This window comes from Echiichthys vipera (genome assembly GCF_963691815.1).
Source record: "Echiichthys vipera genome assembly, chromosome: 20".
Lineage (NCBI taxonomy): Eukaryota > Metazoa > Chordata > Actinopteri > Perciformes > Trachinidae > Echiichthys > Echiichthys vipera.
In genome coordinates, this window is record NC_139845.1 from 5,956,318 (window position 1) to 5,981,400 (window position 25,083).

A 25,083-nucleotide genomic window follows, 5' to 3' on the forward strand; every position below is an offset into this window, starting at 1 on the left:
AGCTTCATACTTTTTATTTTGGGTTTCCACTAGAACATGTTTTCATGCTTTAATGTTCAAAAGACACGTTATTTTTCTCACCCTGTCTGTCTCCATATACCTGTATTCACCCTCTGTCTGAAACGCTCCGTTAAGCGCCTGTCTCTTTAAGACCCCTTCATGAAAATGCCAGGGCTGCTCTGATTGGTCAACATTTCCGGGTCCATTTCTCTTCTGTTTTTTTCATTTCCACTTTTTATTGTAGCAGCCCTTTCTACCTCTATATCTATAGCATAGTTGTGACATCACAACCCCAACAAAGTGCTGGTGGTTAATTCAAAGGCACATGGAAATATCACTTTTTTACAACCTTTAAACGTGACGATATCGCAGTTGCGTCAACTACTGTTAGAAGTTTTTCTTAAAGCCACAGATCTGCTCAGGAGATACATTTACGACCAGCACGTGTTGTTGGAATTTTGGATATTTGTAATTTATAATCATAGTTTTGTCAGGTCAGACGCAGTTCAGTGTCTCCTCTGTCTCACCTTCTTAATGGATAATGCAAATAACTGCCTCATGATGGTAAAATGGCATATTTGTGCATCTGCACCCTGTGTTAGAGACCTTGTGATGAGAGAAGTTCAGACTGTTCAGAATTGTAATGTCTGAGGCAGGTTTTTGTTTGGTCTAAAGACGTCACCCAACCAAGGTTCAGCTCGTTCTGTCCCGACCTCTAAAAGACTGAGCACGTGTTGGATCGGTGTCTTTCCTGCTAGACTCTAACTTCGCGAGGAAGAAGGGGTGAACGTATTTTTGTCTGCAGGGGAAAATACTTTGGCAAAATAAACCACAGAGAAAAAGCTGATCCTGTTTGTTGACCTTTTATTGAGGAAATCCACTTCCACAACACAAATGGCCAAACATATGTGGACACTTGTATGAAGGATGTGGACTCCCACGCATCGTACATACATGTGTTTGCTAAACATCTTCTTACAAAATCCCGGGTATTTATGCTGCTATTAAAGCATCCACTCTTCTGGATTGCATAATTTGATAAACACACAAAAGTATGTGAATATGGGGACCTCATACTTTTGACCAAATATCATAAATCAGAGAAGCATTCAGTTCATTCTGGACACTTATGACCAATAATTGACTCCTGACTAAATAAAAAAAAGTCAGTCAATGTTGACAGATGTCCGTCCTTCACAGAGCTGGGTCTGTCTGACGTTCCTGCCTGTTATAGGGAAGGTTTTCAACGCCACCGTACTCTACGGGGGAATTGTTGGGTCCCTGTAAATCATAAATAAGTCATAGAGTGTGGTCTTTACCTAGTTTGTAAAGTGTCCTGAGATAACTGTTGTTATGATTTGGCACTATAAATAAAACTGAATTGAATTGAATTGAATTGAATTGTTACAACTATGTGGCTTCCCTGTTATCAGAAGTCAACGAGTGGCCCTGGTTTGCATGCTGAACCGCTACATGATGTGCATGTGTGTCTCTGTGCCTGCAAATGTAAATGCTCAGCCATGCATGATCCATTCATCCATCGCACTCCAGAGATCAGCTGATTGCAACCACGCTTGCCATTAAGGTTTATAGTGAACCGCTGAGCAGTGCCGCCTGTTATCTCCTCTCTTGGCTGCATGCGTTGCGTTGCATGCTGCACGATAAGGACAGAATGATGGTAGTGAACCTTTGTTGAAGGGCTTAAGGATTAATCCTCATGTTTATGTGCTGCCACAGAACGGAGCCAAACCACTGACTCTCTTCATCTACTGTAGATCTGCTGCCTAATGGTGCCTGCTGCCGTGGCATATCTCATACCTAGCCAGTCATTACACTGAGCAGAAGCGGAGCTCAACGAAAACAGGTAGCAAATCCTCACGTGGGCAGCATGAAGAGTCACATGGCTCATGAACCATGACTGCGCCATGACAAATGCAAGCTGTAAACACGAATACACACCTGAGGCAAAGACTAATATTTAAGCTTCTCTGTGCAGCTGTTCAGAGGGAAATCTACAGTACCGTATAGAAATCATTTGAATCTCATTTATCTTGCTTGCATTAAAAAAAAAAACCCTACCCATTTGGGAATCAATTACCTCACTCTCAACCTCATTTCTCTTAGATTGGCAGCCATGCGGTCCTGGAATGGCAGCTTTTTAAATGTCATACCAATGTTTTTCTGCTGATTTTATTTTTTTTGTCATTTTCATCATCTTTGAGCATTTCAGGGAATATTCTGTCATCGTAATCTGCTGTTTTTTTTATTGAAACCGTTACGAAACCCAATCACACAGTCCATATGTGCTGTTGAATTCCAGTCACACGGCCCCGTCCAGCTGCATGCAGATGTGAACCGGTGGTAAGTGGAGGGCTGGACGGACAGTTAGAGAGGGCGAGGGCTTAGAGAGCACACGGAAAGAGGGCACCGAGAGATTACAGGCTCCCACCCATATGGGCTGGGATACAGTTCTGCTTTTTTAAGAGGCGGGATTACGCTGCGGCGCTCTTAAAGCCCTTTAACTGCAAGTGAATTGATTTCTGAAGGTTTCCACTCTCACAGAAGGAGATGCAAGAGGCCTTATGGACAAATACAGATGACGGGACTGAAGTGTGTTTGCTGATCAGATTAAAGCGCATAACATTCAGCCAGTGTCGGAGCATTTGGAGGCACCAGTCCCCATCAGTACTCGTGCAAAATAAATTCAACAGGTCATTAAAGGAATAGTTCAACATTTGGAAATGTGCTTATTTGCTTTTTTTGCCAAGATTTAGAAGATCGACACTCTCATATCTGGACTGTAGAGAGCTGTGCTGGGCTTTGGACTCCAAAAATGTCATTTATTACTCATTGCTCTTTTCAAATGTATCTCTGAAAATGTACTTATTACCTCCTGCAACAGTAATTTGTTATATTAGTTGCTTTCTCTGTTACGCCTCACAAAATTGGTAAGTGCGTCCTTTCGCCTCAGACTCCGACTTTGCACGTGTGTCGAATGGATCACTGACTTTCAAACCTGATGAGTTGTAACAAGTTCGTTTTGGGAGGGGGGCATCATTATTACTGCAATTGTATTAGTAATCAGTTATTCTGATCATTACTGGTGAAAGTAAATGTATTATGGTAATGACTAGTAACTAACTGCCTTACACTGATAGAGAGGTGAGGTCCCTCCCTTACAATGGGACCTTATCGCAGAATAAAATACTGTATCTCTGGTCATTAACGACGAGAGACAAATGCATTTATGATCCCAGTGTGCTATGAATTACACATATTTTGTTTGTCAATTTAAAAGCTAATTTTGCAAGAAAGCCACGGTTTGTCGAACTGTTGAAGTATAAGAATGTGAAAATACGTTATAAGTAAGTGACTTCATAATTCCTCAGGGGATGTAACGTTACTCATAAGAGCGCGTTTTTCACCTTACCCGTTGATAAAAAGTCCCTTGCTGAAACAGGTAGGATGTTGTGGCACATAGCTAAGTTAGCTCGCTAGCTAGCTGACAAATAAGGTGATATATTGTAGGAGACGAAAGGTGTACCTCACTGAACAGTTTCAAACAAAACTAAATGAAACTACGCAAACCTTGACTTGCAGAATTATCTTTTTGATTGACAAACATCATACATGTATGAAGTTCAGCCATCCGTGAGGAACTTGGATTAGAGCCGCTGCTCCTTTGCGTTGAAAGGAGCCAGTTAAGGTGGTTCGGGCATCTAGTAAGGATGAACCCTGGGCGCCTCCATAGGGAGGTGTTCCAGGCACGTCCAGCTGGGAGGAGGCCTCGGAGAAGACCCAGGACTAGATGGAGAGAGTAGATCTCCACACTGGCCTGGGAACGCCTCGGGATCCCCCAGTTAGAGCTGGTTAATGTGGCCCGGGAAAGGGAAGTTTGGGGTCCCCTGCTAAAGCTACTGCCCCCGCGACCTGACCCCGGATAAGCGGATGAAGATGAGATGAGATGAGATGAAACATCATATATGTGTTTCAGATTATTTCTGCCACATACAGTAACTGACGACCAGTGATTCTAGTCCCTTTGCAGCATTGTCTGGGATCTATATGGCATGTGGCACTGGGTAAAAATAGATCAAAAATGCCCGGTGACCTGATAATATCTAAAAAAAAAGATGTATTTAACTAATAGTTTGGTTTCCCTACATGTTGTGACGGACTGCTTTCCCACAGCTGCTCCCTTGTTTATTTCCAAGTCCCATCGGGCAGCTGATGACAGATAACCAGAGTATCATTATGTAAACATGAGCGAGGCAGGCATCTTTAGAAAATGCATTTATTATCTAACAAGGTAAGCGGACAAAACAAATATACCGTTTTCTTTACAGCAAGAACTGAGGGATCTTCTTAAGACTCTAACCGTTGTCACTGGAGCAACCCTGAGGTCTACGAAACAGATAACCTGCAAGACTGCTTTCACATGCTTTAGCCATGGGATTTTAACCTCTAACACAATTTTCTCCAAACCATTAGGCTGCTGACGCCCCCTTCAGGGAAACAGCACCCATTCACTTTGTCAAAGGGAAATAATACATGACATTGCATTGTCAAAATTACACTGCCAAGTTCACTTTGCTGCATCCATTTCATTTGGGAAGAAAGCTAATCAGAGTGAATTGTCCCTCTTGTCACATTATCACACAGCGTGAAATGAGGAAATTCATCGATGCTCTGCCACTGCTTGCTTGGCATTTTACTGAAGTTGCTCGGAGACAACAATAAAATATATTAAGACATCTACAACAACTATATCCCCGCTCACACATCTCAAACGTCCTCTCATCTCCTGCTTTGACAGGAATAAGGGAGTAATCAATAAAGATAATGGCTTTTACCCGGATTTACGTCCCCAGTATACGGCATGAAGTGGTAGTATTTTGCATATTCCATTATAATCCACTCATCTGTAATAATCTGTAATGATGTATAAATTCTATTCCAAACTATGAATCACATTGACGGAGATCCTTCCCCAGTCTGTCCGTTAACCACCGCATCTAAAAACCCCATTCAAAATGAAAATCGTCAGTCATTACCTCAGTCTAATTCTATTATAAATCCATATTCAGACACTCTGCAGGTAAACGAACACTTCTTGGAGATGAATCATTCGTAGATAAACTCTGTGCGATTTGCCTCTGACTGTTACTGAAGAGCAGCCGACGGATTTCTGCCTCGAAAGATTCCCACTCATTACATGAAATCAGGGAAGAGGGCGAGGCGGAGGACTTGGACTTCGGTTTAGGTCGGCCTTTGCACACACAGCTATTAGTTAGGGCTCTCTCTGTGCATGTCTGGTGCCAGGGAGTAAAGAATGATATGTATTCTGCCAATAGCATCTGCACTGTTATAAAAAAAGAGTTATGGCAGCTCCTGTGGGAGCAGTGATTTACCGAGACCTTTTGGCCGGACAAATTAAAGCATGAGTGGAGAAGGGAGGCATCCTTTCCCTGTCAAACTTTGATTATAGCGAGACATGAATATAGATTGTATCTTATGCTCCCTCGAAATGTGATTTGAATCAGTATTAGGTAAAAGACCTGCACAGGTTCTTCATGTCCAAATCAGTTTTTCCACCACTTTACCAATGCTGCCAGACAGCCCTGTTTAAGTCGACACAGGGGAACTGAAGCCGGAATGACTGTGCTCTTGTCACCAAAGCCACCAGACTCCATTAGCAAAAACAGTCTTTTAAACTCACAGAACACGGGAGTCGCTGGTGTACCGCTGCCACGGTCGGTTAGTTTGATTTTTCGTTTTCTTAGTTCCTAACCCTTTAAAACACCAAAGTCACACAATTACACAAACAAACTAACCGGTTGAGGCACTGGTAGACCAGCAACTCCCGTGTTCTGCAAAGAAAAATTACTGTTTTTGTCAATGGAGTCTGGTGGCTTTGATGAGAGCATAGATAAGGGCTTAATTTACCCTCTTGTAAACTTAAACAGGGCTGTCGGACGGCAAGGTAAAGCTGTGAAAATGTTCTAAATGTAGTGCACACTTAAACTGATGTTGATTTTTATTGGGTGGGTCATTTTTTTAGGTGGTTAATATATGTTTAGCTGCGTGCTTCTCCAAACTGGGGGGCCATCTACTGTAGGTAACACACTGACTCTGGATAAGAACCTCATACAATCCAAACTATCCCTTTAATTTCACACATTTAGTGAGAAATGCAATGAACCCAGTAGCTGCAAGGCGATACAAAGACTTCCCTGGAAAGTGCACGCTGCTTCCAGAACTGTCTGATGGAAAACACTGCTCTGCATGTATAAATAGAAACAGATGACCTGAAATATCAGATGTATGAGTTACTCAACCAGGGACACCCGTGTGCAGGGGTCACATCCAGGGGTCAGCTGCTGGATTATGGGTATTTACCAGCGGCTTGGATGATGGCAGTGACGAAAGAGATGTACAACAACACCATGTGAGAGGCTGCTGCTGCTGCCGCCTGTGTGGCGTGACAGGATTGCACAAGCTGCTGTTGTGATGATGAGACCGTAACGAGTGACTCAGCTATAATTTAACTCCATACAACAAGCCTAATTATGCTAATAAATATCCTTAAACAAGCCCTTATGCATTCCCCGATCATTATGCAGAACTACTTGCATTCTTAACAGGAGAAGGGTTATTGATGCCACCCGGAGGACCGAGGGTTTAATGCTGCAGCTCAAGATTCATGATGGGAATGAGCTCCACGAGTAAATATCAGTGATTTCGTCTCGTATTAAATAGCTATTAATGAAGTGTCTTAAGGGATTGTGTGGGGCTAAACACTGTGATTTGAGGGGTTGTGCAAAATAATTATGTACATATAATCTATTTGCATCTTTCTCATATGTCTGCATACATATTTTTGCAGGGTTTACAGGGCTGTTTGTACCAAGAGCAGTGTGTGTGTTGTGTAACAGTTAAGATTGTGGCCCAAAGCTCCTCCTGCATCCAACTGCATCCAGTTCATAGTTCGCATTCCTTGAGGGTATTGTAAGGGCTCTCGGTGGGAGGCGTCTCGCCCTTTCAGTGGCCCCCGCAGATGACGTTGCTCAGAGTTGAATCTTAGAAGCGGGTCCCCTCACCTGCAGCACAAAAACACCGGAAGCAGGAGAAAGGCGTGAAAGTAAACCTCTTAAAAAATACAGCAGCAATGCACTTCCACGTGAAACACCTGGCGCGCCTGAATCACTGCGTCTCCGTTCAGCGCAAGACGACCCTCGGGAGGAAGCTGTGGACCGCTCCAGCAGCAGCAGCAGCACATCATCATCAACAACAACAACAACAACAACAGCAACGTGGCGGCAGAGCTGCAGGATCTGCACACATCCAGAAGTACTTCGCCCCACGGTGCTGCAGAAACTATGCGTCCGACGGCAGCGCGTACAGCCGAGCCTTCCTCACGGCGAGGGACAGCCCCGAGACGTTCTGGGGCGAGGCGGGACAGGATATTCACTGGTTTCAGACGTGGAGTCAAACTTTGCACGTTGAGGACCCAGTGTTTCCAAACTGGTAGGTTTGTTTTTAACGTTGCAAGCGAAAAACATCAACATTGTGCATGTGCATCAAAAGGAAGCACTGTAAACAACTTTCCCCCTGGACCTCGAAAAGTTTGTGAGCTGGAGGAAAGTGTAAAAAAAGACCTCGAAATGCAAACGTTAAAATAATGAAATCACGTGGGATCTCTTTGGAAATCGCGTCGATGGCAATCACACAATCCCCACTGATTCTTACTACAGCCGTGGTTAGAGTTATTTTCACTCAGGCACGTGTGTATTTACACTCTTAGAGCCCCATTCGCACGTGATTAGTTTATGTGGGGTAAACTAGTTTTACCTAAGGACGTCTGTAATGTATAAATGCTTAGAAATGAAGAAATCCCTGTATTCTACCAGTGGTGGGCGGGGTTACCCGATTTACGCACTACGTCACTTCCCAGTCACCATGAGCGTGCTCCTGATTCAATTCAATTCTACGCAGTGACTTGATATTATGGAACAACATCTAACACCTTCTGTACTAAAACATGTTTAGTTGACCTTTTTCCCTCGTAAAATTGTAGTTAAACAGCCAAAGTGACATTTCCCATTTTTTAATATCGTCATGCTAATTGACAATATAACATAATGGTTATCAAAAACCTGCTAATAAAAGAAAATAAATACATTTTGGTGCTCAGGGTCTACAAGATACACAATCGTACCACCGACCGGCGTGTCACTTCCTGCAGCCATCTTTGTTTTGGCTTCACTTAGCGATTCTTTTTCTTCCGTTTGGGCAGAGACGTTCTAAAATATGTTTGAAAAGAACGGCGTCAAATCAAAGTGAAACAACCTGCTTGTTAACGGCAGAAAAGTCTTGTTGGAGAGGCGCAAACGGCCTGGGAACGCCTCGGGATCCCCCAGTTAGAGCTGGTTAATGTGGCCCGGGAAAGGGAAGTTTGGGGTCCCCTGCTAGAGCTTCTGCCCCCACGACCCGACCCCGGATAAGCGGTTTAAGATGAGATGATCAAATATAACTTGGAAATATTTGAGTCCTAATATTTCATGGCCAGGCACATACGGATGTTTACTATCAGTAGATGGATAAATGTTCTGTTTTTAGCTGTGAAACGTGAAGCTGACGTACAGAACTGTTGTCTCCCCCTCTGGTCGTTAGAGTGCTTTTTTTTAATACACCTTTAATTCTTCACTTAAGAAACTTTTCTTGGATGCTTCTTAGAATTTCCACCATACATAGCTGCTGCTCCATCAGTATGGTCTCTCCACTCATTAGCTCTGGCTGGTTAAATTGCGTGGTTAATTATAACCATAATAGTATAACATTCATTCATTCATCTTCAACCGCTTGTCCCTGTCGGGGTCGCGGAGGGGTTTAGCCGATCCCAGCTGACATCGGGCGTGAGGCGGGGTACACCCTGGACAGGACGCCAGTTTATAGCAAGACACATAGAGACGAACAGAGACAGACAACCATTCACACCTACGGGCAATTTTAGAGTCATCAATGAACCGAACACGTGCATGTCTTTGGACTGTGGGAGGAAACCTGGAAAACCCATGCAGACACGATACTTAACATAAAACAAAGACGCAGGAATATTGTCAAAGACCCAATTACTCTGGTATACTGAGTTTAACAGAGATCAAGGGCTTGAACATAACAGTGTTCATTCCTATATAAGCAGCAACGTGTCTGCACTACACTGATGTTCTCTGGAGTGTAAAAAATGATTAAAATGCACGACCATCCACATCCACCTGCGCTGAGAATGAAGTGAACAGGGAAATGTTTTTGTTTGTTTATTTGGTGGGTTGAGTTGTCAATTAAAGCATCTACTGTGGTAGAAAAACGCCAGAGCTGCCTGAATGTGATGCTGTTATGTTCAAATGAAGGACACAGCCACAGTATGTCTCTGGCTTCCAAAACAGCCGATTCCAGACACCATCTGTTCAACCTGCTTGCTGCTCTTTATCCATATGCACAGGACCAGAACGAATTAAAACTGCCACTTTATCAAGTGCATTGATTTGTGTACTGCTGGCAAAGGAAACTGTGCGTGTTTTCGCTAGAAGTGGTTTAATCAGGTTGTGTTCCATTTGTAAGTAAGGGAAGATGAACCCTACCAGACACAAACACACCCCAGAACATTATAGAGATAATTTGACATCTGAAATGGATTTTAATGGTATATTTAGAACCAAATGCATACGATTAAAATGCGTGTTTGTTTTATTATGTTTGTCTCCGTCAGGTTCGTCGGAGGGAAGTTGAACATGTGCTACAACGCTGTGGATCGTCATGTAGAGAGCGGCCGCGGAGAGCAGCCTGCCATCATTTATGACAGCCCGGTGACTGGAACTAAACAGATCATCACTTTCAGGGAACTTCAGGACCAGGTAAATCGTATGATTAGAGGCAGAAGTCAAAGAAGTGAACAGCTTCTTAAGTCGTCACTTTGTAAAAGCCTCATCTGGACTGCCTGGATGTGTGGTAAAAACCAAAAGATTGTGCGGCATGCATTGAAATAAGTATTAGTCAGTGTCGCTTTGACAGTAAATACATTTTCCACCCTTCAACCGAGACAGTCAGATTTTGCTGCAGTGGTCGCCGGATCGAGCCGACGTTAGCATGGAGGACAGCAAATCCAATCCAATTAAGAAAAAGAATGGGCAATGATTAACTTCAGTTCAATCAAGACTCAATTCCACTTACTATGATCATGAGTGGTTTTTACTGGTCTTTACCCACAGAGCAAAAAATCCACCACATTACAGTCTACACACTAAAATTTGATTTAAAGCTCAAAAAGTTAGCCTGGAAACCATCTGCCAAACTCATGTTTCATGTGTTCTGGCAGATACGGTGGCTTCCCTCCCGTTCAGACAGATGTCTTTCTAGCTTTCCTGGGTGGACCTATCACAACCGTTGTCTCGTGTGGAGTGGGCTTAAGACGATGACTGACAGCGCTCACCGTTCAGTCTGCAGTGCAGTTTTTTTAGGCTCACAAAACTCAGATCCAACCGTCACATGCTGGTGGGGCAAGGCTAGTAAAAAGTGAGAGTGCACACGGCCCGTTTTCAGAAACTGTGTCTTTAAACGTCCTGTCAGGACTTCTGTACGGTTGTGATGTCACAACTATATTATATTTATAGGTAGAAAGTGCTGCTACAGTGCTGTTGCAGTTATATATTATCACAGTGCAGAGATGTTAAGAGCGCATATGCGAAAGACCCGTAAATGCTGACCAATCAGAGCAGACTGGGATGGGGGGGCTTAAAGAGACAGCATTTCAGACAGAGGGTGAATACAGGTTTATTCAGACAGACAGGATGAGAAAAATAATGTGTATTTTCAACCTTAAAGAATGTAAACATATTCTAGTAGAAACCCAAAATATAGGTATGAACATGGAGCATAAACTGCACCCTTAAATTCGATTTAAGGCAATCTGTAATGGACTACATTTTATATATACATATTTTATACAGATATTTGAAAGAGTGCAGTGTAAACAGCTTAAATGCATGTTTATATTCATGATATTCTCTGCCTTGTCTGCTCTGTGTCTCGATCCAGGTGTCCAGGTTGGCAGGAGTCTTGGTGAAGAATGGCGTACAGAAAGGAGATCTGGTGGTCATCTACATGCCCATGGTGCCCCAGGCCATGTTCACCATGCTGGCCTGCGCACGGATCGGCGCCCCACACAGCCTCATATTTGGCGGCTTCGCTTCCAAGGAGCTCTCTGTCCGCATCGACCACGCCAAGGTTAGAAAGATCTCGTTATCGACCTTGTGGGCGAGATTTATCTTTTCCTGAGCCGCGAAAACAGGACTGCATGATCTTTATTCATTCAGTGTCACTATTTAGTACCTCGACCACCCATTAAAAACCGAGGACGGGCTAATGAGATGACTCTTTGTTCTTTTAATGTGCTCACATGAAGCAGGGCAGTAACATGGCTGCAAAATAGCAACCATAGCGTACTTTTCCATTTACCGTTTGAATATGCTTTTAGCAATGTGCATCATTCACCCTTCAAAATCTGAGACACTGAAAGCCAGGGTTGTCTGATGCTTCTTTGTTTTTGTAAGCTCAGAAAATGCATCATTCACGCTTGGTTTGCCTTTTTTTCTTGTCTTACAATTAAAAATGATGTCAATGCCATCTGCACAAGATTTAATGGAGCAGTCTGACAGTTGACAGAGGCTGCTGTGAAGATGATGATCTCTGTTGAGGGATGTTTTTATACCGAACACACGTCAAAAGAAATGCAGTATTGTTAAGCATCGCTACCGGCTACAGATCCAGCATTCAAACTCTTATTGCAGAGGTGCTCTTGTGTTGTTGACTCGTAATTTTTCACGATCTACATAATAAAGGAGATCCCGAGGGGGCTTTTTTGTCTCTCCGGTGATGCATTTTCTAACTAAATTGTTATCTCCTGTTTTTGCCAGGATCATTTTTCAAAGTATGTTTTTTCAAAGTGGAATTTGTTTTGCTTTTTGTCAGGACGTTTTTGTCTGATTACTTTTTTATCTGTGAAAACGTTGGGGTGGGAGATTTTACTTAGGATCATTTTTCAGAAAAACGATTTTTTTAGAAAAACGATCCTAACTAAACTTGTATTTCTTAAGTCATAAACGCAGGAGAGATTACAATTAAGATCAGACTTGCATCAACAGAAAAAAACCTCACTTACTTTAAGGTTAAGCCTGTGAATGTTCTCATTCGTCCAGGTCGTCGTTATCCTCAAAGCAATTTCAGTCAAAAACAACTGGACTGGTTATTTGTCTAGGAAGACGTTTCACCTCTCATCCAAGAGGCTTCATCAGTTCATGTACGCGTCTGACCAGGCTGGGACTGGACCAGGACCAGGACCAGGCTGGGACTGGTCAGTACGCATCTGAGGTGAAACGTCTTCCTAGACAAACAACCAGTCCAGTTGCTTTCGACTGAAATTACTTTGAGGATAACTTTAAAGTTATTTTCATAGAAATCAATCCCCTTAGCAGTGAAGCAGAAAAGAGACAAGCGGATGACCCTTGTTAAGCACGCTGTAGATATTGCAGTGCCTTATAATGTCCACCACTGCGTCTCATCTCGGGGCCATGACCTTCAAAGTTATACGGCATCAAACTTTAAAAGAAAAGTTATAGGAAATATTACAGGAAACACCTTATGTCAATAAGGCCACAGGCACACTGCATTTGGGAAGAATGTATTGTCTGTTGTAGGGGGGGGAATCTGGAATAGTCTCCCCTCCACAAGAAGGGAACGCCCCACATATTCCTCTTTTAAGGGTCAACTCAAAAAGTGGCTTAAATCACATCAAAAGTGCGACCACTGACCCGTCTGTATCATATTAAACATGATGTTTTCTTTCATTGCTTTATCCTGTGTGGGTCTGGTGTCCTCCTGAGTATGTAATGTATTGTGCTGTGTGTCTTGTCTCTTCTATTTGTATTTTATTTATTTATTTAGTAGTATTTGTATTTTTTCTATTTTTTTTTAGCAGGGACTACGGATGCAAATTAGCATCTTGCCATAATCCGGCACTTTTACAGTGATATGTTGTTATCGTTGTTCATTAATGTGCACTGTCCCTAACAAGTAAAGTATTGATTGATTGATTGATTGATGTGTGTGAGCCTGCTATTGAGTAGGAAATCGGTATCACACACATTTTAAAGACTTTTGTGAACTGAACTTGACGCGACACTGGAGTGCTGCCACGGACAACAGGCTCATGCCACTAACACCTTGTTAATAATGCTGCAAAAAAAGCATTGAAAGCAGATATAATGGGAGCACTAGACTCTGTCTCTAATCTAACCATGGAAACATCGAGCTGCAAGTTCTTGACATTTGAACGCAATCAAATTCTCACCTGATCTCTGTGTTTCTCAGCCAAAGCTGATGGTTACAGCCTCGTATGGCATCGAGCCAGGCAGAAGAGTGGAGTACATCCCTCTGGTGGAGAAGGCTTTGGAGCTGAGCTCGCACAGGCCCTCGAAAGTCCTCATCTACAACAGGCCTAACATGGTAAGAAGCACTTAGTGTCGTACAGCTTAGCTTGTCAATGTGGTGTCGTTTCTAAACCTGCTGTGCAATATGGGGCCTTTTTAAAGCACTGTATTTAAAAAGGCCACTATATACTATACCCCACCATATCAAAAGGTGAAATGATGTATGGCTGGTTCAAGCAGATGAGAGAAAGTGAAAAAACTGTCAGTATGTTTGCAGGTGGGGGATGGAGGCTGGCGGCTCTCATACAAAGCCGGGCACAGATCCAGTTTGTAAGCAGGCAGAGCTGTGCAGAATGAATATACAGCACATAATTATACATTAATATGGCGACGGCAAGCTAAAATTCGCTTCGTCTTCACACGAGCGTAAAAGAAAAACATTGAATTTTTTTGGCCTAGAAAATAGAAATTATTATTGTTATTATTGGAATTGATCGCACAGTGTTGCAGTCATTCTTCTCAAAATGTTTTTACTAGCCTAGTGTCTCGGTTCAGATGCGTTACAGCTGCGCCATGCATCTCTGTCTTTGTTGTCTTCTTAAATTACCAATACACAATTTATTTGATCTCGTTTGTACACCCCAGTGTTGTATATCAGTGAATGATGTGCTCAATTAAGAGAGCGCCGTTGCATCTTCTCTGGAATATAGACAGAATCAGGGAAATTCACCTTAAACTCATTCCCTTAAAATTGTAAATGGACTTGTACTTCTATAGCGCCTTTCTAGTCTTCTGACTACTCAAGGTGCTTTCACAGTGTTTGTCACATTCACCCATTCACACTGATGGCAGTGGACATCTACATACCATCTAATCTAATTTAACCATTCACACCACATTTACACACCCATGCGCAGCCGGGGGAGCAATTCTGGGTTCAGTGTCTTGCCCAAGGACACTTTGACATGTGGACCGGGGGAGGTGGGGATCGAACCGCCAATCTCTCAAATGGAGGACGACCCACTCCATCACTGAGCCACAGTTGCCCCCAAAGTCATGTAAATCACAACCTTGATGGTGGTCACTGCTGCATTATCAGCAACTGAATTCCGTGAGCAAGAGGTTTTGGCTTCCAACATGTTCTACATTGTTGAATCGAGTAAAGTGAGTAAACAGTGATGCATTTCAGACGCCTGGAGGTTATATGGCCGGTCTGTCTTTTGCGTCTGTGTGATCTTGAATGATGTCCTTTTAGTCTTGAGCTCATTCTCTCAGGATCAAAGAAAGAAATGGCCTGGGACTTTTCTTTAGCCTCCTCGGATTATTTAATTGTTAATGAAATTAAAGTGTCAAACGAGATTTGAAATGAGACAAATGAAGGGGCATTAGTCTATGACCTGAAATGACCTCTGTGGTAGAGTAGAATGACCGATGGGAGTTAGAACAGAGTTCAAACATAAACCTCAATGTAAAATATGTATTAATGCGACTTTGAGAAGTGAGAAGTGAGAATTCATATCCCCCCGGTGACTTAGAAAGCAAGTAGGGTGGGTTTTTTGTTGTGAAAACACAAATCCAACCACCTGAGTCAATGAAAGGGGTCAATAACTCATAAGGCTCTATCTACCGCCAGGCTCAGAGCAAAGCACAGCTGTCAATGCGAGACAAGCGCAGTTGTCATTCTCACGCTCAGCGTATGTGTAAGTGGCAGATAATACTTGCATGGGTGTTTTGGTCTTAAAATCAGGTGTGGTCTTGCCACATTGACTAACGAAAACCTGGTCTAAAGTCAACGGTGCAGTATTTAAAGGGTGTATTATTCAGATAGTAAGATGTGCCCCTGTGTGTTCATAAGATGTGCACACTCTGCCTGTTACACAGACCCAGCCGCGCTCCTCCTCCTCACTTCGACAGGTTATCGGTGCATTTGCTCATTACATTATATCACCTCCGGGATGGTGCAGACAGTCTGGCAATGCAAGACGACGACAACCACGTCCACTGCTACCTTCCCCCGCGACTGCTTTGGTGGATTCCTTCTGCTGCTGTAGATGAACCGCTTGCGTTCTTTCACTTTACACATAGATCCATTTCCTCAGCAGAAAACTGCCCCTCTATCCAGGTTTCCCCTGACTTTTAAAGGGAATGGGACATGACACTCTGATAAGTTTAATTTATATCACTCCCAACACTCACCTATGATAAATTGAGACTAAATGCAACCCCTTTGCCTGTTGCACCTTCCTTTGCACCCAGATTGTGTGCTGTTTAATGAGCAAAAGTGGAGCTGAACGCTCCCTAAATGCATTATGATCTTTTAAATATGGCAATTAATGTACAAACGCCCGGCCATTTGAAGCCATGAGCACTCAGTTTCCTTTTTATAGCAGTGTTATTAGAATTAATATGAGTCTGTGTTTCTCGTTTTCTAGGAAAAAGTATCAATGAGTCCGGAGTTGAGTCTGGATTGGGAGGAAGAGATGGCCACAGCTCGGCCGCATGACTGTGTTCCAGTTCCCTCCAATCACCCTCTCTACGTCCTCTATACATCCGGCACCACTGGAACACCAAAGGTACTGACACGATAGGGTTGTGATCAGCGGCAGGGAAAAATCAACACCTTATTCATCGGCCTAGATCTCACGTACCACATACATTCTCATGCAGACGAGTTATGGGATCTACGGTTGGGCCTAAATGCTGTCGGTTCTGCGTAGAGCCACTGTGTGACTCATCTGCTCTTTGACTCTGCAAAACAATCCGAGCCCAATCTAAACACCATCACTGTGACATAAATAAGACAGAGCATTTCCACAGCAGGAGCTGGAGCTCATGCAGGACGAATTGCCTTCAGGCAGCTTCAAATGGAAAAAACCCCAGCTCCTTTCAAATGGTATCATTTTGTCTTAGACCAACAGATGATATAAAATATCCGCCTGCTGGCTACTTCCTGAGCCTGATAGTGGTGTTATTGCCAGCTTTTTTTTTTCTGTAAGTTACCGTGACTTTCTCAGTTATTGCTATATGGACACCATACATTTGAAAAAATCTCTGTAATTGGAGCCTTGAGGACGCACTAAAACAAATATTTATACAGCACCATTAACTAATAAAAGCTGGTCGCTTGAGAAGCAGACATTTGAAGACAAAACGCCAACCCCTTCACTAGAGCAGGGTTGAGTGGCTGTGCTTAGATTGATATTAAACGTCTGCCTCTTTCCTTGCCTGGTGCAATACCTGTCACTATGTCTGATGTTTTTCTTATCTTGTCCCCCAGGGTGTTGTGAGAGACACTGCAGGCTACGCTGTGATGCTGAAATGGACCATGTCAAATATTTATGGACTCAGTCCCGGAGATGTAAGGCAATAAAACACCCCCTCTTCTGAGCGAGAGCCATGTTTGTGAACAAAGAGCATGCAGTCAGCAAAATAGACGGATTGCTCTGTGCTTGAGAGAAGATTTGATCACCGTGTAATATTTATGGGAACCGAAGCAGTCATACATTTTGGAAGTAGTATGTTCTACTTGTGTTTTTTACATTCATTTACATTCATCATTTTCACAACATACGCTATCTGATTTACATTTATAGTGCATTCAGGTACCGCAAGTGTTGCACGTTCAGCGTTAAAAGGGCCAAAGGGAATTGAAATAGAATTCTCTTTACTTATTAAACAACACTCAATACTGTGTTTGATCACATGAACGCAGAGTATCTGTACATGTCATGTTTTTTTCACCTGTTGCAGGTTTGGTGGGCAGCGTCAGACCTCGGCTGGGTGGTCGGACATTCATACATCTGCTACGCTCCTCTGCTTCATGGTAACAGCACAATTCTCTATGAGGTATGTCCCCGCAGGAGGGGTTTAATATCTAAAACTAACACCAGTTAAATTGCAAACAACAAGAATTGCCAGAAAATGAGTAGTACAATTTACAAAGGCAGGTTTTAATGTCCGCCTGGTATCTGCCTTTGTTGGCTCTGCAAGCTGAATACATCCATATTTGGTGAACGACTCCAGCTTATGTGGACTGGGACTCTGTTTTACCCTGCTGCCATGTTTGACTCTGGCTTCTACAGTCCCAGACAGACTGCAGCTCTCTCTACTTCCGTCTTTCACTCCTTTTCTTTCTTGCGTGGGGTAGTATGTCCCGTTTGTTTTGGGGATCGAGGGGTAGCGGTCATCCAGACCTCTGAATGGAGCGTTTTCAGATGCAGACTCCTAACTAAGTGGTAGAAGAAAATTCCCAGAGTGCATTGCAAACTAAGGCAGTGTAACATGCAACATAGTTCTCATAGGTGCACGGAAAGAGGTGTATATCTTTGTAAATGATAATTTAAAAATGTTTAATCTTAGTGTAATATAGATGCAAAGGAATGTCTAGTTGAATCTTTATAACAAGCATTTCGGAAAAATAACTACTCAGTAGAGACGATTTGAGAGTGTCGGTAACATAAAAGCTATTGTCAGGTCCTGTGTAGGAGGTTTGAAAATGAATCCAGCCGCAACGTTTCTGCATTTTCCTGCTTATTTGATATCAGCGCAGAACAGAAGCTTCTATGGGCAGGACTACAACAAAATAGACGATGCGTAAACATGCTGACTTCCTGGCTATTGTCAGTTGAGGGTACTCCTAAACTGGGGATGGGCGTGAGTAATCAATCCCTAGAGTACTTACCGTTGTGATATTTATTTATTTTAACAATACAGAACTGTGCAGCGAGTTATTCATACTACACTTCCTTATATCACTACAGTCTCTCTCTCTCTCTCTCTCTCTCTCTCTCTCTCTCTCTCTCTCTCTCTCTCTCTCTCTCTTTTCTCTGTCTCTGTGTGTGTGTCTGTGTGTGTGCATTCTTGGAGACGACATGTGACTGGTAGTTATTTGTTGAACACAGTCCACTGGAGCACAGGGAATGTAGATGTTTTTCAAGAGCTTATTTTACAACTTGAACTACACACTTAGTGCATATTTAACGGATTCAGTGTGGACAGATAGTCAGACACTTACTTGCTGTTAGGACATGCTTTAGCAATGCTTTAGTACTTCAGTGTTGGTTATCATAACAACATTCAAGTGCCCAACAATATTTAATTGTACAGCCCAAATTGTACCAACATAAACTGGGAAACTGCAAACAGCCTCCATCATGCAAATACAAGTGTTCAAGCCTATTCATTTATTATAACATTTCTATTTGTAAAGCTTTTTGTCATTTTACCAAGAAACATGTGGGAGGTTAAAATGAAGCAACATTTATAATTTCCAACAATATCTCTTATCACTCGAGAACCCTCCACTGAGGACAACATTGCCATGCAGCACACCTAACCTCTCATAAAGATGAATAATAAGGGAATAAACCAGCTTACCAAACTATTTTCTGCATGAATGTAGGTTTTGAACGGCTGCTTGATATTGATGCATTTGATTATTATTATTATTGCAGCACGCTCTCTGTGCAGGCTATTTATTATGTGGAGGGTTATTAGCATGTAATAAAATCTGCAGACCCGGGTCGAGAGGGATGTGTGTCTTGATGTTTGTGTGTATTCCTAATGTTGAGGAACTCTCGTTCCATTAGCACTCTTGACTTTATCTCACCTGTAGGAAGTAGAACTGCTGAGCGCCGAATTCATCTGCTTTCCTTAAATCAATGTTTGACTGCAGCCACGGTGGATGTCTGACGTGGCTCTTGAGCTAATAGCCTGTCTCCCTTCAGGCGTGATGCTGCCAACCTTGTGTCTTGCCTCTGATCAATACACGGGCAAAAGTATATATTCAGAGCAAAAATGACACCAAGAAGTCACCGCTGCACACGCCGGGAAAATTGGCTGTTGGAAGCATTTGCCTGCAGGCGTCATTTGTCCGTATCTTTTCTTCTAGACAAACAATACTCCTAAAGTGAAACTGTGTTTTAGATTCCATGGATTTCTCAGCCCATCTGTCTGGAAGGCAGCCTTCCAGTGAGCCTCTCCCGTTTTAAACAGCTGCTCTATGAATATTCATGGTTTGTAGTTCACCGTTTAAGTGAATTTGTACTGTGCAACATAGAATATTGCTGCAATGTTTGCTTCCATATTAATCTATGTATCTGCCATTCGCTCCATATGAGGTCCCCCATATGATTTATATGCCTGCATCCGTGTTACAGTTTGCGAACTAACCAGCTGTTGCTCCACTGTCTGTTTTACAGGGTAAGCCTGTGGGGACGCCAGACCCTGGGGCGTTCTTCCGTGTCCTATCAGAACACGGAGCCAGCTCCATGTTCACAGCACCCACCGCCATCCGAGCCATTCGCCAGCAGGACCCCCACGCTGAATTTGGGAAGAAATACCCTCTGTCCAGGTAGACGGCAGCACGTCACACAACATGGAAATTCCCTAGAACCAAGATGACACAAACTGTTTTGTACCGTATAGATTAATAAATTAGCAATTTGACACAAACGTTAATTGCCAACAATTCTAACGTTTCATAATAATCAGTCCTTAAAAACAAACATGTTAAACATTTGTTGGTTGCAGGATCTTAAAGGTAAAGATTTTCGACTGTGATTTGCAAAATAAAGCAATGCAACTTGCTTTAATTTCAACAAGGGGGACAGAAACTTGTGAATGCCATTGTTTACAATATTTAAACTGTATAGACTAAAGATAAGTTCACACTACACTCCTGTCAAAGTCGTCAGATCGCTGTACTATTCACACTACACAACTTGCCCTGTTGTAATCGAGACTCTAAGGGCCGACTCTTAACAACCGCACAACTTTGGTATCGTTTTGACCGACCATCCACACCCAGCCGGCGTTATCCGAGCCTGAAAACGGTACCTTTAAACCTGGGTCCCAGATGTAGTCTTCTGGACGGCGAAACCACATATTTTGTTAAACGATACCGTCATCACCCCACCTCGGACCTCTAACCCCCGAGGCGTCACAAAACAATTGCAGTCCAAAACACCACAAAGGTCTCCACTAACACCAGAAACAGTCGCTAGATTTCTCTATAGTATGGATGAGGATTTGGGAAGTCATCAGATTTGATGAGAAACTCGTCGCTGGTGTTCGTATCATAGCTCACATAGCATTTCCCCGTCTCTTCTTCTCTGTTGTTGGTGTATTTCTGTGGCAGTTGCAGCACCACATCCAGGCCTGGCATGTGTTTTACAACATTTTTAGCCCGTTTTACTGGTTTTGTGTGGACACAGATATTGGTTGAGCCGAGGCCGTGTGGAGAAAAAAGAGTTTGCGATCGTCTGGAAGTACCCTAATAGTCGTTGTGTTTTCACACGTCATGACAGGTATCCCCGACGTGTGTGTGTGGTCTCCAAACTATGTTACGACATGAAATCGCATGCGAGAAGTGACACGGGAAAGGATGTAATACTGTGCTTCAACTATTCATTCATGGTTTCCATACGTCTTTACTTTTGTTACTCGTTTCCTTGGGATGGAACAACAACTTTGGTCTGTGTAGCAAATGCTCACCGATTCAGTAAAGTTTCAAGGACTCCCCTAAAACCTTGTCTTGAGCTCTCACTGGCTGTAGCTCCCCAATAGACCCTCACCCCCCCCCCCCCCCCCGCCAGGTCAAGATGAGAGCCTCTCAGCTTCCATTTGCGTGCGCTGAGCCAACGCTGGTTCTCTTCTGATCTGGGGCTTTGTCTGAGAGCTCACAAAGCTATTGAAGAGTGGAAAACCAAGGTTCTCGGGGAACTAGGCATAAATTATTGATAAATATTAAAGCAATAGTTGTTTTCACCCCTATTGGAGATTGAACATCTTCAATAGTGTAAAAGAAGCCAACATAGAAGTCTTTCAGGCTATTCAAAAACTAAGATAGGTTATAACTAAGAACACATGTTAAGCACAGTTATGTGTATGATGTGAACATTCCTTTCATGCTAAAGCTCTGCAAACACTGGCTTTTCATTTAACATAGTGTAAGAGGTAGAGATATTTTTAGCAAAGCTTTCAGCCCAGTGCAGACAGTCGGAAAAAGGCCTCAACCATCAACTGCAGGTTGTTTGTTGCTCTTCGAAGGAGTGACGTGTTGGAGCATCTAATGGCTGCACAGCCTGTCCGGCCTCTCGCTAGTTTCTGTCGGTGCACATCCCTCTCCTCACAGTCTGTACCCTCAGTTTGACTCGCATATGTGTCACTGCAGTTCACCTGTATTAAATCACACCACGTGAACTTGTTTCCCCGGCTGCTCACTGTTGAGGTAAAAGTCTTCTGTGGCTCAGAGTTGAAAAAAAACCCAGACATTTTTAATGGCATTGGTTTGGCATAGTGAGCGAAACGCCTGCTGCGATGATTAGGATTGTTAATTATTTTGTGTGGCGCGGAGAAATTTGGACCTGAGGGGTTGTGGTGTCAATTCACCACTTTTATTCCGTACAGCAGCCTGAAAATGCCTCTAAGCACACAATCATAAAGCAATTCTGTGTGCGGATGACCTATGGCCCCATTGAATCATTCAGTAACTCTGGCATTGTGTGCTGAATGCGGCGAACCTCGGTTGTTTGCCTTGCTGAATGCGCAGCACGTTCTTAAACTCGCAGACATGTATTATTTTCTCAAATATTGGTGCCGTTTCTCCTCTCAGTTTCAACCCTGCCTCGATCAGTCATTTAAGCGACATGTTGTTTCTGTGTTTTCAATGTGTCTTTTCTCCTCGGAGGAGGCAGGTTGGTGAAAGATTACTGCATTCCCCTTCGGCGCTGAGCAAAACATGTCACCGTGACACAGAGGCAGCAATACAAAGGCAGAAATGAAACATAATTTCATTTGAGCGCGGGGCGGCTCTGTGTCTGAGCCTTTCATTCGCAAGCTCATGATATGTACTTTCAATTTCGCACTTACAAAAACAGGCTTTCTGCAAATAAAACGTGGCATTTTGAAACTGTCTTAATGCTTTTTATGGAGTTTAAAAGGTTTGCGTAGTGGAGGAGGTACTGACAATTTATACCTTGTTGTGAAAGTCTAATTTGCTGTGTGACTGAGAGTATTTGTGACAGTATTGCCTAATGGATCCGGAGCTAATCTCTGCATTTTGCCACTTCCGATAACACATGGGAGGATATGTCAATACTTGTAATGCACTTTTAATTAAAAGTGTGTTGATGGAAGTAGTAAAACCTTTCAGAGAAGCTTTATTATCAAACCCATAATTTCATGCTAGAGAGAAAACACAATTATTTGATACCGCTCACATACCCCGTCCGTGGTTTATTGACACTGTGCGACATTTACTCCCTCAAGAGCCCGCTCAACTGGAATAGCCCAGAGTCCTTATCAATGTGCTTGAGCCATACGACTTGTCCCTATCGATGTGAAAACTACATCTGGTATTTAGGGTCCGGCTGCAGGGCTGTCTAAAGTTGTGAAGGCAACAGCGCTCTGCATAAATCCAGAATGACAAAGGGGCAGACACTCTGTCAGTTGTGCTTTAAAGAGAGAACTGACTCAGTCCTGAGAGCCTTACTCATAAACAAGAGACGTGGTGCTGTCAGAGCTATAACAATTAGTCGACAAATTGATTAGTCCATTGACAAATTTCATTTTTAATTATATTAGTCGTTCTTTTAAGCAAAAAAAGAGTGATTGTCTGGTTTCTCACTGCTTAAATGTAAGAATTCGATGCGTGTCTTTGTCACACATGATAATGAACTGAATAGCTTTTGGTGTTTTGGACTGTTGGTCAGTTAAAACATAGCATTTGAAAAATGATTATTGGAGAAAATAATGGGCAGATTAAGCGATATTGAAAATAATTGTTTGTCGCAACTCTTTCAAAGGTGGTGGGGTTTGCCTTTTATTAAAATAGGGTACATATCCGGCCCTCAGTAGCTCACCAGGTAGGTAGGTACTAGGTAGTAGGTGGGGGTGACTGTGGCTCAGTGATGGAGTGGGTCGTCCTCACTTTGAGAGATGGGCCGTTCGATCCCCACCTCCCCCGGTCCACATGTTGAAGTGTCCTTGGGCAAGACACTGAACCCTGAATTGCTCCTCGTGCGCATGGGTGTGTGAATGATTAGATTAGATGGTATGTAGATGTCCACTGCCATCAGTGTGAATGCCTGTGTGAATGGTCGAAAGTGACAAACACTGTGAAAGCGCCTTGAGGAGTCAGAAGACTAGAAAGGCGCTATGGAAGTACAAGTCCATTTACCATTTAGGACGACTCATGTAGAAATCGGCTAAGTCCTTACCTCAGTGGCCCTGGGTTCCAATCTGACCCGTGGCCCTGAACCCCTCTCTTTTCCCCCTTTCCTGTTTATCTTAAGCTGCTTTCATGAAGGCCAAAAGCCAAAATATTAATATTTAAATAAAGAATGGCGCAGGGAATTCCCTGGTGTGCTTTGTTGGTGTATTTCAATCCATTGGAAACTCCACCAACTGTATTGTCTTTTACTTAAATCAGCGTCAGCGCAAATTGCAGACTTAAAACACGTGACAAAAGGCCATCATGTGGATGACCTTAACCACAGAGAATATGTTTTTCTCTGCATTATTGGCCTGCTCCAAGGTCATATTGTAGAGATTAGTGAGGACTTATCTTTACAAACTAGCATATCAATAGTTTTTATTGGACACTGGTTAGTGGCCTTTAAGAGAGAATATTTGCTTTAACTTTTGAGATTTTGTCTTAGTTCTTTTTTATAGCTCGACAGTGTGCATCAGTTGAGTTCAGAGTACATTTGCTATCATTGTACTTTACCTTCACCAGTGACCTAGAGTAAATTCCATGATAAAGTAAACAGGTGGTGCATGTCTTGGTTTGAATCTGAATGAATGAAGTCCTTGTTCGTACGCATGTATGCATGTGAAGAAGTTTACTTTGAAACAGAGTGTTGAAATGTTAGGCAGTAAAGTCAATATCTAAGATGGAAGGAGGCGTTTTCATTTTAACAACGGTTAAGAAGTGAAAAATATAAATGTTGTAGCTTTATGCCATGTAGCTATAATCGGAAATAACTTTCACATCACCATCATTCATGTTTCACACGTTGTCCCTGAATTTTATTAAAAATATTATTTGGAAAGGAAGATTTTCCTTAAGATTTCCCCTCCCTGAAAACAGAACACAGATGTTTACACTGGCTCTTACTGACTCAGTGCACAGTCCCTGAGCTTGGGCAGCAGCCAAACCATCGTCCTCCCTCCACCATTTTTGAGGTCACAGTGTCTGTGTGAATCCTCCAAACTTGTACTTCCATTGAACTCCTTAGAAAACATGAAAACCACAGAGAATCTGAAGTGTCCTCGGATGACTAGAGGGAGTGCGGTAACACAAAAGGCCACTGCCGGGGCAGTGACTCAATCATTCATTTATTCCACAGGTTATGTAGTTCACTTCCTGCAGGGTCGGATTTATCTGACAGCTGAATGATGGTACATTGTGAGTCCGAGGTTGCATTATGGTTCTTGATTCACTCATTTCATATATGATACAGTCCAGCCATTTACTGAGAGCTTTATCCTTAAGGATGTTATTATGAATCATTAGACTGTAAAGTTCTGGATCAACAAGGTCAGAGACAAATTGCCATATAAGTAGTCATAAAGTGTACAAAAGTGATAAAATGGA

At 42.8% G+C, this 25,083-nt stretch overlaps 1 protein-coding gene across 1 annotated transcript in view; it reads left to right on the forward strand.

Moving 5' to 3' along the window:
• Window positions 1-7,141: 7,141 nt before the first annotated feature.
• acss3 (acyl-CoA synthetase short chain family member 3) overlaps window positions 7,142-25,083 on the forward strand; it is a 47,488-nt gene continuing 29,546 nt past the window's right edge. The window contains exons 1-8 of the mRNA XM_083934991.1: window positions 7,142-7,527; window positions 9,770-9,914; window positions 11,095-11,283; window positions 13,426-13,560; window positions 15,917-16,057; window positions 16,762-16,842; window positions 17,235-17,330; window positions 19,685-19,836. Of these exons, the coding sequence (XP_083791117.1) occupies window positions 7,169-7,527; window positions 9,770-9,914; window positions 11,095-11,283; window positions 13,426-13,560; window positions 15,917-16,057; window positions 16,762-16,842; window positions 17,235-17,330; window positions 19,685-19,836 (1,298 nt within the window). The 5' untranslated portion in view covers window positions 7,142-7,168. The remainder of the gene's footprint in view (window positions 7,528-9,769; window positions 9,915-11,094; window positions 11,284-13,425; window positions 13,561-15,916; window positions 16,058-16,761; window positions 16,843-17,234; window positions 17,331-19,684; window positions 19,837-25,083) is intronic.